Source organism: Heptranchias perlo, chromosome 16 (assembly GCF_035084215.1).
Source record: "Heptranchias perlo isolate sHepPer1 chromosome 16, sHepPer1.hap1, whole genome shotgun sequence".
Classification (NCBI taxonomy): domain Eukaryota; kingdom Metazoa; phylum Chordata; class Chondrichthyes; order Hexanchiformes; family Hexanchidae; genus Heptranchias; species Heptranchias perlo.
The window spans coordinates 57,900,651-57,914,022 of record NC_090340.1 but is presented as its reverse complement, the minus strand read 5'-3'; the positions used below and the strand labels follow the sequence as shown (position 1 = coordinate 57,914,022).

Genomic DNA, 13,372 nt, shown 5'->3' with positions numbered 1-13,372 from the left:
GTGACATGTGCTCAAGAAAATTAAAATGGGTTGGGTCTGTGCTCCAAACTGATTTACTTCATGTCCACCCCGCTTTTACGAACATACGAAAAAGGACAGGAATAGGCCAACTGGTCCGTCACGCCCATCTCACAGTGTGGCTGACATGCACCAACAACCTACTCCCCTCTCCAGTAATGTAATCGCATAGGAACAGGAGGAGGCCATTCAGCCCCTTGAGCCTGTTCCGCCATTCAATTAGATCATGGCTGATCTGTACCTCAACCCCATTTATCCGCCATTGCTCCATGTCCCTTGAAACCCTCACCCAACAAAAATCTATCCATCTCAGTCTTGAAAGCTTCAATTGATCCAGCATCCACGGCCTTTTGGGGGGGAACAGAGTTTCAGATTTCCACTACCCTTTGTGTGAAAAAGCACTTCCTGATTTCACTCCTGAACGGCCTAGCTCTAATTTTAAGATTATGCCGCCTTGTTCTGGATTCCCCCACCAGAGGAAATAGATTCTCTTTATCTACCCTATCAGGGGAAAGGCAAAAAAAGAGAGCAGTCTGATACTGACTAGCTCAAAATTACAATGCATCTTTGACACTGTTAGAAAGCATTGTTATTCTATGAGAATGCATGGCTGCATTAACCAGAATTTGGCCCCAAGCAGTTTGTGTCTTTCGAGATTCCTTTTCAAAGGGATACTCCCTTAAAGTCCTCTCAGGATCCCTGTCTGGAACCCGTGATATTCTGTAAGACAGGAGATCTTTCTGAATTCAGTCACTAAGCAAAATCTGCCAACAGCATTTCAACAATGTTTTGCAACAGACAATATTAACTGAATGTACAACGCAGTCCTCTAGTACTCTTTGCTTCTGATATACTTGCCATTCGCCCGGTGCTGTTGATGGTACTGCCCTCTGAAGAACTTGCAGGTTGAATTGTCTCCATTGCATACTCCGCAAGCATCCACCACGGCCTTTGACCCCAGAACACGGTCACATCCCACTGCCTGAAGGAAAATTTTGCCAATTAAGCTTAGATCAGCGACCTTAATACAGATTGGGGATCATACCCAAGGCCTTTCCGTTCTGTACGGCTCAGCTAATCGTTGCCTTAACCAGCCATCAAGGGAGCCCTAACCAACATTATTTTCAACACCCACGGTGCACGTCAATCCTTGGCGGTGAGCACGGTAAGACTTCTTGGCTGCTGGTAATGTTTCTCGAGAAGAGGAGAAGCACAACAGCAGCCTAGGAAGACGAGCTGGCTGATCTGCTCTTCCTGTGAGGAAGTATTTAGCTCCTGCTCTGCTCATCCTCCAGCTAGACTCAGTTGAGAAACTCTTTGTGCAGTGAAGATCAGCGAGATCTCATGTTCTACGAGACCATGGCAGAGTTCACTGAAGTAGTAATGCTCTGTTTCACATGCAACTCTGTATTTTTTTTTAATATATTGTGTGACAGTTGAATGCTGTAACCTAGGGAATTGAACGCTTACATTTGGAGATCCCAAGTTTAAATTCCCCAACGTGACTGGAATTTACAGTCAGGATTTGCCTAGGAGTGATCTTGTTGATCTTGACCAGGATCACTTGTAGGAGGAAGATTTTTTAAAAAGGTGGGATCCATCTACCCGCTATTTTTACAACAAATGGACTGTGACCAACAACTCAATTGATGTAGTCATGAGGAGTTGACTCAAAGAAAAGGAGGAAACAGAAGACAACACACTAAGAATGAAAGGAAAAGTTATGTATTTTACCTCACAAATGCCATCAATGCAAACATCAAATTTGTTCTCTACACAGGGAGTTCCATCTTTAACTTTGTTGGACATTGCAAAGAAGAAGTCAAAATCTTCAGCTATGCAGTACAACTTGCAAACATCTTCATCTGAAAACACAAAAGTAAGGGATCATGTCACTTAAAAACACCCCCCAGGGAGGTCTGCAAAGGCTGTATTTATATAACCATCAGCAATTAAAGCCGAGTCAATTTGCAACAGTTTTTATGGGCTGCAGATTGTATCTCATCAGATGGTAACAGGAACAGACACAAGACAGACACATCAGTTTCTGGGCTTGACATCAGCTTGAGCCACAGGCTAATCCTGCAGGCACTTCTGATAAGACAATTTTAAACAGTAGTAAACAATGGGCAGAATCCGTCAATGAAAGCAAACCAGCAATGGAATCCAAGGCATTAGGAACAGATACTTTATAGCCATGAAGACGCTGCTTCAGGAAACTCCACGGTAAATATGCCATGTCTTCTGGGAATTGCACCATTACATTACATAGAATTTACAGTGCAGAAACAGGCCATTCGGCCCAACTGATCAATGCCGGTGTCTTCATGCTCCACACGAGCCTCCTCCCACCCTGCTTCATCTCACCCCATCAGCATATCCTTCTATTCCTTTCTCCCTCATGTACTTATCTTGCTTCCCCTTAAATGCATCTATGCTATTCGCCTCAACTGCTCCATGTGGTAGCGAGTTCCATATTCTAACCATTCTCTGGGTAAAGAAGTTTCTCCTGAATACTTTATTGAATTAATTTATTAGTGACTCTCTTATGTTTATGGCCACTAGTTTTGGACTCCCCCACAAGTAGGGGAGTCTATAACGAGGGGGCATAGATTTAAGGTGAGAGGGGAGAGATACAAAAGGGTCCAGAGGGGCAATTTTTTCACTCAAAGGGTGGTGAGTGTCTGGAACGAGCTGCCAGAGGCAGTAGTAGAGGCGGGTACAATTTTGTCTTTTAAAAAGCATTTGGACAGTTACATGGGTAAGATGGGTATAGAGGGATATGGGCCAAGTGCAGGCAATTGGGACTAGCTTAGTGGTATAAACTGGGCGACATGGACATGTTGGGCCGAAGGGCCTGTTTCCATGTTGTAAACTTCTATGATTCTAAGTGGAAACATCTTCTCTACGTCCAACTTATCAAACCCCTTCATAATTTTAAAAACCTCTATCAGGTCACCCCTCAGCCTTCTCATTTAACAGAAAAGTGCCCCAACCTGTTCAGTCTATGCTGATAGTTATAACCATGATGTGGAGATGCTGATAGTTATAACCATGATGTGGAGATGCTGATAGTTATAACCATGATGTGGAGATGCTGATAGTTATAACCATGATGTGGAGATGCTGATAGTTATAACCATGATGTGGAGATGCTGATAGTTATAATCACTCAGTTCTGGTATCTCTTTAGAGTTTTCACTCACAATATAGCTGCGACTGGGTTCCGTTATAATAGGGGCATCCCTGGGCGAGGGAGAGGGGGAAAAAAGTCAAATTTCCTTTGTCCAACTGGTATCCAATTGACTCTTTCTAGAAAGTGCATGTGTGGATAGATTGCAGGAACATAGGAACAGGAGTAGGCCATTCAGCCCCTCGTGCCTGCTCCGCCATTTGATAAGATCATGGCTGATCTGTGATCTAACTCCATGTACCTGCCTTTGGCCCATATCCCTTAATACCTTTGGTTGCCAAAAAGTTATCTGACTCAGATTTAAATTTAGCAATTGAGCTAGTATCAATTGCCGCTTGCTTAACTGTGAAGCCCCTCTTGGTTGAATTGCCCACTGACGCACACTGTCTCAGCTCAAATATGAAGAAGGGCTCCTGGCGCAGTGAACCATGTCCTGGCAAAAGTCCGCCCATTCAGGAGAGAAAACATGGACAGTGGTCAGGGACTGAGGTGGTGCAACAGGTTAGTAATTTATTCCTTTAGTTCTGGGACCTGGGTTTGCACAGCCCAACTCATGGGATGAGCCTCTTCTTTCTCTCGCTCCCAATCGCATTCCGCCCTCTCCCGATCGCCCCTCCCCCACCCTCACCCTTGACTCACCCGAGAGTCGCTGCCGCTGACGCTGACTCGGCAGCCTGAATTCCAATGCTGATTTGGCAGCGAGCTGCCCGAGGATGGCCCAGAATGTGTCCACAGCTCATCTAAATCAGGCCCGAGGCCCAATAGTAGAGGTGTCTTGGGCCTACCCGTCCGGGCTCAAGGAACGTTCCCTAAACCCAGCAAACCCCGCCCCCCGCCCCCACCCCACGAGCTCATGGGCACTGCGGGCCAATTGAAATGCTCATATTAGCCATACCAGCTGATATTAGTACAGACTGAGGACATTATTGATCCGCTTGGGTCATCCGGGGAGGTGTGTTGAGCAGTTACGGGGAGCACGCAGAAGAAGGGGACTGGACTTACGGTGAAGAACACCAACAAGGGTTTGATGGACCTCACAGAATCATTGGGGGGTCATTTTAACTTTGGACAATGATGTAGAACGGGCAATATCGAATTAGCCGCCCATCATACACGATTTGCCTGTCCACTGAAGTCAACAGAAAGGAAGATCCGATGGGACAGCTAACTCAATAATAGGCCATTTCACACTATCGCCCAAAGTTAAAATTACCCCCAGTCAATCCTACTGCACTCAATGAACACCTATGATTCTACTGAATGAGCCACCTGGGCAGCATCAAGTAAGTTTTAAGACCCTTTAGCAAACATTTGCAGAATTTAACTCTTTGAACACCAATACAAGTGGCGTTCAAATAGGCTACAATATTAAGTAAGTAGCGTGGGTGGAGGGGAGTGGATCCATGTTTGCCGGTGGCCCAGGAAAAAGAACTTGCATTTATATAGCGCCTTTCATGACCTCGGGACGTCCCAAAGGGCTTTACAACCAATTATGTACTTTCGAAGTGTAGTCACTGTTGTAATGTAGGAAACACGGCAGCCAATTTGGGCACAGCAAGATCCCACAAACAGCAATGTGACAATGAGCAGATGTTCTGTTTTTTTTTTAAAAGTTATGTTGGTTGAAGGAGCTGCACACTTACAGCTGGTCCCAGTACCCTGTGGGACCACTCAAATTTCAACTGGGTAGGATTGCAGCCCCTAAATTATCAGGATGTTCATTTCTGTTTGCAAACTTCTGGTCCTTATTTATGTGATTGACCATTTAGAAGTTACAGAGGCCAGGCTAATACTTACCCCATCAGTACGATCCCTCAGAGTGTCACTACTATCTGAATACATCATGGCAATAAATATGGCTGTGTATTTTTTATTTCGTATTTCCCCCACACACATAAATTCCTCCCCATCTCTCCTGAAAGCACTGACTCGTGTTGAAGTCCAGTTCCACAGACACTGCTAGTCAGGTACCGAAACCAAGTGATATTTTTCACTTGTTAACCGTGGAAAGCATCCCAATCCCGTTCTCTTCCCACATGCCCTTGTCAGCAATAACCCCTGTAGCCGCAAGCCGGAGTGGGGAACCCTGGCTGATTTTTCCCTTCCTAGCCCAGGGTGCTGAGGCCTTTCGTAGCAGCTTAACTGTTGCCCACCAAAGAGAGCAGATCACTCAGCAGAGGCTGGGGACCCAACCTGGGGCCTTCGTGGTCTGTGCGGGACAGAACCGCACAGAGCTTGGAGGCGTCTTCTGTGTGTAAGGAGCATTAAAGGAATCTAAAGTTGCTGTTCGCTTTTTTACTTGTAGGTTGATAATGGTCGAGTGAAGGAGAATGAAGGGAACGAGAGGAGGGAGGTGAAAAAAAAAGTGTGGAGAAAGTGAGAGAATGAAACAGAGGAGCGATAAAGCAAGAGTGAGGGAGGGAATGGGGAGGGAAAGGGACCAAAGAAAACTCCCCCTGGCAGGCAAAGCACAGTCTAACGGGACAAAAATCTCCCCTACCTGTTGACTAAATCTGGGCCAAATTTGGGCCATCTCGATCCAACTCCTAACAGGCATGAGGCCTACAGCACAAAGCTAGTTTGTTTGACAGAGTCTGACCCAACCTGCTTTGCTCCAGGCTTTATTTCTATTTGTTGTGTCTCCAACCGATTCTTCGTCTTGACTTTCTGACACGGCTCAACATTTTTTTTTAGAGCTTATCTGCAGACCCTCAACTCAGGTCCTGTATTGGGTGCGTGGTCATCTTTTGAGGACGAGAGCGGAATAAACAACAAGAATACGGCGGTAGCTTATTCTGTGACGAGAGTGCGGCACACACTGAGCTCTCCTCCTGAGCTATGTTTGGTCTGTATATTTGGCTCCCAAATTAAGCTGCGACTCTAAATGTACTATCCAGCAGGGACCGATTCAGGCATCAGTCCAAGTGACTGCACTTCAGAGTGGGAGATCCTGTTGGCATCCTTTCTTGCCAAGAGACACCTGTTGCCAGGAGAGCCCTGCCCTGCCAACATAATAGAAACTAAGACTGGCTGGGCAGGAACGGCGGTCAGACGCTGACCTTTCACCACTGGGGTCCGCACTCAAATCCAGCACAGACCGACAGGATCAAAAAGTCTTGCATCGAAACTGCAGCTGCTGGTCCTACGTGAAATGAATTTGGGCTGTATTGACCCAGCTAGTCCTTAATTTAGCAATCTGATTCATAAAGGCCGCAGGATGAGCGATGTGGGGAAACAAAAAAGTGTCACGCCGTTAAGTTCCGAGTTTGGGACCGAGACACCTTGTTGCGCAAAAGATCAGAAGCTTCACTCAGCACCTTGCTGAAAATGCTTGATGCCAACACTGGATTGGTAGAGTGTTCCATTCCCCAGCATTCAGCTGCTGAGCATTAAATACATAAATCAAACACATACACAAATCTTTGAAGGTGGCAGGACAAGTTGTAAGGCTGTTAATAAAGCATACGGGATCCTTGGGTTTTTTCATAGAGGCATAGAGTACAACAGCAAGGAAGTTATGGTAAACCCTTAATAAAACACTGGTTAAGACCTCAGCTAGAGTATTGTGTCCAATTCTGGGCACCACACTTTAGGAAGGATGTCAAGGCCTTGGAGAGGGTGCAAAGGAGATTTACCAGATTGGTACCAGGGATGAGGGACTTCAGTTATGTGGAGAGACTGGAGAAGCTGGGGTTGCTCTCCTTAGAGCAGAGAAGGTTAAGGGGAGATTTAATCGAGATGTTCAAAACTATGTGGGGTTCCGATAGGGTAGATAGGGAGAAACTGTTTCCACTGCCAGGAGGGTCGGTAACCAGAGGACACAGATTTAAGATAATTGACAAAAAAGCCAGCGAGTTGTTATGATCTGGAATGCGCTGCCTGAAAGGGTGGTGGAAGCAGATTCAATAATAACTTTCAAAAGGGAATTAGATAAATACTTAAAAAGGAAATATTTGCAGGGCTTTGGAGAAAGAGCAGGGGAGTGGGACTAATTGGATAGCTCTTCCGGAGAGCTGGCACAGGCACGGTGGGCTGAATGGCCTCCTTCTGCGCTGTATGATTCTATCCTAAATAAAAAGTTAACAAATTAGAATTGCATCGCATGTGTGCTTTGTGGCTGCTGGGAACAGCAGGGAGTCTCATGTATGTGGGAAGCACGCTGCAGGGAGTATGCATTAGTCTGAATTCAATCAATAGGCTCCAGGAGCAGACATGTTCCCACTGCCACTGATGCCTTATGCTGCAGGTAAGGTGCCAAGTTCCCTCTGCAGTGCATTTCGACTCACTTAGCTGTGACGCTGGCTGCGTTAAGTATTCAAACAACAAGAGAAAAATGCTTGTTCCTCAAAGGGATTGAACCTGAACAAGTCCCCACAAAAAAAAAATCCCCCGATGAACTGCACAGGCCGACGGACATCAGACCCTACAGCACAATGCTGCCTTTTCCTGCCCTCCGCTTCTCAGGCATGGGGTTTCAGCCAGCTAATGGGCAGGAGACGGGCAGCAGATCGCAGCGAGATCCATGTCAACGCATCACCCTGTTATCAAAAACTCCTGGTATAGGAAAGACGTGCATTTATAAAGAGCCCATTAAGTTTCCGCATGGAGATATTTACCATCGACCTTTGTGTAGGGCTTCCACTTGTAGTACCATCCCCTGAAGGGTTTGCTGTTGTACTCGGCGCATTGCCGCGCTCGAAACAGGACGCTACCGTGCTGACAAGCCTGGATGTTGCACATCTGATAGATACGGTTGGAGCCGTGGCAGAACTTGCCGCCATACTGAGGCCTGAAGAAGAACAGAAAAAGGACAAAGCCTGAGTGCAACTCAGAATGGGCAGTGCAAGTAATTCAGACTTCTTAAAAAGGAACCGTCAATTAATCGCAGGCAAGCTGAACATAAGACTTTAATATTTAATTCATTGTTTACTTTAACACTACCAATTTCCTCCATCCAATCTCAAGGTCTTGGTTGGCTCTTGAGATTTGGTTTCACCAGTGCCAGTATCCTCCCATACCTCACCCAAAGGCCCATTATTCACGTGAACCTAGACAATGAATATTGGTGGACTCCATCACAGCAAAGCCCAATCCCCACGTTTGTGTCAGTCATGGCTCAGTGGGTATCACTTCTGGACTCTTGAGTCAGAACCTCGTGGGTTCAAGTCCCACTCCGGAGACTTGAGCACAAAATCCAGGCTGACACTTCAGTGCAGTACTGAAGGAGTGCTGCACTGTTGGTTGTGACGTTAAACCGAGGTCCCGTCTGCCCTCTCAGGTGGATGTAAAAGATCCCATGGCACTATTTCGAAGAAGAGCAGAGAACTGGTGTCCTGGCCAATATTTATGCCTCAAGCAACATCACTAAAAACAAAATATCTAGCCATCATCTCATTGCTGTTTGTAGGATCTTGCTGTGCATAAATTAGTTGCTTTGTTTCCTACACTTCAAAAGTACTTAATTGACTGAAAAGCACTTTGGGATGTCCCAAGGCCGTGTAAATTGCTATATAAATGCAAGTTCTTTCTTTCTTTTCATCTGATGTCTATAAACATACATGTCCGACGGGAGTCACTGGATAAATAGGATGTGGTCAATTTTTCTCTCTCACAACCAGATGCAGAAGAGCTAACTGCAGTCCCAGCTGGGATTAGCTAATGCAGCACAGACTGAGGTTCGAACCTGGCATCTAACCTGGTGTGTACGGTGAGCACCGCACTGAATAAACCCGCTGTGCCATCAGGAGAGTACTTAATGCAAACGGAAACAAGGTACTGAAGATGTAAAATCAGCAATGGCAGTTACAGGCACAATAGAAAAACATGTTGGGGCTCTGGCCCACTGAGGTGTGGAGTGGGTGGGCTGCAGGACTGAGTCCAAATTCCCTCATTTAGAGGAGTTCCCAATCTCCGTCACGTTGGAGACACTAAGTGGCGGTTCCGTCTTTCACAACGAAAGGAGACGGAGGGAAAATATGAGGGGCAGTGACTCCTCCTGCTCCTCCTCCCACCCCACTAAGGATGGAATTCATGGAAGCTCCTTATGCCAGAGCAACATTGCCTGAGGCCAGGAAGCAGGGATCTTACTTATCCTTGTTCAGTCGGGCAATCGTGGCTCTGAATCTCCATCTTAGAAAAGCTTAACACGTTTGTCTCAAATTCCTTTTTCTGCTATTCTGGAGGAGGCATTAACCTGTTTAAAACCTCCACTAAAATGGCAGTGAGAAGAACTTCAACCAAAAGCGTTGAGCGTTAGCGTCCCATGGTGAAATTACATGGCCGACGTTGGGTGGGGGAGGGGTGGGGGGGGCTGAGGAGAGGAGTGAACCGAAGGAGCAGATAGGAAATACCTTGGAGGAAAAATAAAGACAAATCGTTTCGCAATGTAACATTTAAGTAAATACGTGAGCATCAGACAACATACAAGTCGATTTGTTACAGAAACCTTTTGGATTTTCACCTTTACAAAGGACTATTTCCAAAATACATGACTTATTAAAACTTTTCTCACACAATGCCCACACACACCCCTGGGGCAAACCTTAAATCATTCCCTAAGGTTGACTGAACAGATTTTATTATTATGATGATGGCAGCTTTCCAGCTGCACGAATACAGCTGTGCAGGAAGCCAAGATTCCCACCTGGGCTCAAACACAAGGGCTAACCTTCAGTGAAGCTCAAGAGCGAGATTAAATATACTGGCACACCGCACTATTCCGAGATGACTCCAAAGATATTGTCAGGCACCATTTTCATGTGGAGAAATCATCACTTTATAATAAATATATCAATATAATAAAGAGTGTGAAAATTTACAGGTGCTGCTCATGAAATCGCTTCACAGCAAAGGAATGAATTACTGGACCATCTCCAGTTTTACATCAGGACTGCAGTCGATAGCATCAGTCTCACTTTACTGCAAAGTAGACTCCATTGAAAAGAACGTAATTAGTTCAGTAACCCCCTTCACCACCGGCGCACTGTGGCTGCAGTGTGTACCATCCACAGGATGCACTGCAGCAACTCGCCAAGGCTTCTTCGACAGCACCTCCCAAACCCGCGACCTCTACCACCTAGAAGGACAAGAGCAGCAGGCACATGGGAACAACACCACCTGCACGTTCCCCTCCGAGTCACACACCATCCCGACTTGGAAATATATCGCCGTTCCTTCATCGTCGCTGGGTCAAAATCCTGGAACTCCCTACCTAACAGCACTGTGGGAGAACCTTCACCACACGGACTGCAGCGGTTCAAGAAGGCGGCTCACCACCACCTTCTCAAGGGCAATTAGGGATGGGCAATAAATGCCGGCCTCGCCAGCGACGCCCACATCCCATGAATGAATAAAAAAAACCGCTCTGCCCGGTGTGGAACTGAACCAGAAAAGGATGACCAAAGGTCCCAGGTGTGATCACTGATCTGGGCTGAGTTAACTGATCTTGGCCAAGGTGCCTGTTGGGTTTCAACATCAAGACTCAACATTCCCAAACTAGGGGACCAATGGGGAGCAAAAACAACTTGCATTTATATAGCGCCTTTAACGTACTAAAACATCCAAAGGCTCTTCACAGGAGCGATCATCAAAATTTGACACCGAGCCACAAGGAGGTATTAGGAAAGGTGACCAAAAGCTTGGTCAAAGAGCTAGGTTTTAAGGAGCGTCTTTAAAGGAAGAGAGAACGGTGTAGAGACGAGGAGAGGTTTAGGGAGCTAATTCCAGAGCTAAGGGCTCAGACAGCTGGAGGCACTGCCGCCAATGGTGGAGCAAAGTAAACCGGGGATGCACAAGAGGCCGGAATTGGAGGAGCGCAGAGATCTCAGAGGGTTGTAGGGCTGGAGGAGGTTACAGCGATATGGGGGGGGGGGGGGGGCGAGTCCATGAAGGAATTTGAAAACAAGGATGAGAATAGGGGAAGAGAGGAGAAAAAAAAATTGTAGGGTTCCTGATCACTGTTGTGAAAGAAAGAAGAAAGAACTTGCTTTTATGTTGCACATTTCATGATCTCAGGATGTCTCAAAGCACTTTAGAGTCAATAAAGTACTTTTGAAGTGTAGTCACTGTTGTGATGTAGGAAACGCGGCAGCCAATTCGCTCACAAGAAGATCCCACAAACAGCAATGACATAATGACCAGATAATCTGTTTTTTTAGTGATGTTGGTTGAATGATAAATATTGGCCAGAACACCAGTGAGAAGTCCTCTGCTCTTCTTCGAAATATTGCCATGGAATCTTTTACATCCAACTTTGACGTCTCATCCAAAAGACGGCACCTCTGACAGTGCAGCACTCCACTGGAGCGTCAGCCTAAATTTTGTGCTCAAGTCTCTGCAGTAGAACTTTTGAACCCTTCTGACCTTCTGACTCAGAGGCGAGAGTGCGACCCAGTGAGCCACGGCTGACACTTTAGTTTAGAGCAGGTTGTTCATTGGCTATCCTCGGTGTCTGGGCTATTACCTGGTGGGCCTTTCTCTGACCCACTTAAATAACCCCATGTTCAATAAACCCTGCTGAACATGTGGATGTTGGGGATGGGGAGGATTGTCCGGAGCTCTTGAATAGCCTTCCGACGCTCACCCTGAGGGTCACACGTGAAGAATGACCATTTTGGCGAGGAACCAAAGGAGGAGAGGGCTCATGAAGCTGAACCTCATCAGCTTCAGATGAGGAGAGAAGTACTGTGAACATACAAGGCGACAGAAAGATTGGATCAGCTGTGAGCCAGTTCTCTCTCTCTCTCTCTCTCTCTCTTCAACATCCTGCCAACAGGAAATGTCTCTCTCACCTCGTATCCGGGATGTGCTAGAATTGGAACAGCTGTGCTCATCTGTAGAGAGAAGAGCTGAAATTGGACCTTCTTTTACAAGTCTGGATTCCGATACAAATAGCATTCCGTTTACAAAAATGGAACTGAATGGGAGCAGTAGTTTGGAGTCACACCTCCCTGATCAGAGAGATTGTGGAAATCTTGCACAAACAATCAGCAACAACTTGCGTTTATATAACACCTTTAAATTATTAAACGTCCCAAGGCACTTCACAGGAGCGTACTCAGACAAAATAAATTGATGCCGAGCCAAAGGAGGAGATATTAGGACAGGTGGTCAAAGAGGTAGCTTTTAAGGAGCGTCTTAAAGGAGGAGAGAGGGGTAGATTAGGGTGGGAATTCCAGAGCTTAGGGCCTAGACGGCTGAAGAAACTGCCGCCAATGGTGGAAGGAAGGCGGGATGTACAAAAGGTCAGAATTGGAGGAACATGGAGTTCTCAGATGGCTGGAGGAGGTTACAGAGACAGGGAGGGGTGGTAGATACGGAGATCATTATCTGGCAACTGTTCTTCACAATTTAATAGCGAAGTTATTTTTGAAACCTTCATTGCTGTCAATATTCAAGCGGAGGTAGTGGAGAAAGGCCCCTTCGCTCACTAGTTAATAACTGGGCACAGAGGATAACCAATCAACAACCTTCTCTGGAATACACAAGTGACAAAATGCACTTTTAAACTAGAGAGTTCAGACTGCTCGTGAGCAGTGTGTGTGCAGAGGTACAGAGTTTGCATTGCTACATCATCTTATTCTGCTGGAAGAATGGCATACCCCTGGAAATATGGGTCCGCAATTGTGCTGTTGGGAAAAGGAGGCTGCTTTTTGCAATCTAAATGCCGAGGGCTTGGCACACTGACACCGGTGTCCCACAACCTCAACTAAAGCACCAAAATAAACATGTTTCAAGTGTCAAAGTCACAAGTGGGTAGGATCGGGTCAGACAGTATGAATGTGAACGTGCAAGTGATTGTGTGTCAGAGAGTGGGAGAGAGTGGAGGAGAGTGGAAGAGAGAGGGGGAGTGAGAGTGGGGGAGTGAGAGTAGGAAGAACGAGTGGGAGAGAGTGAGCGGAGGGAAGTGAGTGGGAGAGAGTGATTCTGAGTCAGAAGCTCATGGGTTCAAGTCTTACTCCAGAGACTTGAGCACGTAATCTAGGGGTGAACACTTCAGTGCAGTACTGAGGGGGGCTGCAATGTCGTAGGTGCCGTCTTTCGGATGAGACATTAAACCGAAGCCCCATCTGCCCTCTCAGGTGGATGTAAAAGATCCCTTGGCACTATTCGAAGAAATGCAGGGGAGTTCTCCCCGGAGTCCTGGCCAATATTTATCCTTCA

At 46.4% G+C, this 13,372-nt stretch overlaps 1 protein-coding gene across 1 annotated transcript in view; it reads right to left on the bottom strand.

Moving 5' to 3' along the window:
- adamts18 (ADAM metallopeptidase with thrombospondin type 1 motif, 18) overlaps nt 1-13,372 on the bottom strand; it is a 162,216-nt gene that overhangs the window by 55,998 nt on the left and 92,846 nt on the right. Inside the window, exons 13-15 of the mRNA XM_067997525.1 lie at nt 7,828-8,000; nt 1,753-1,883; nt 877-1,000 (exon numbers count right to left, since the gene is read on the bottom strand). Coding sequence (XP_067853626.1) covers nt 877-1,000; nt 1,753-1,883; nt 7,828-8,000 — 428 coding nt within the window. The remainder of the gene's footprint in view (nt 1-876; nt 1,001-1,752; nt 1,884-7,827; nt 8,001-13,372) is intronic.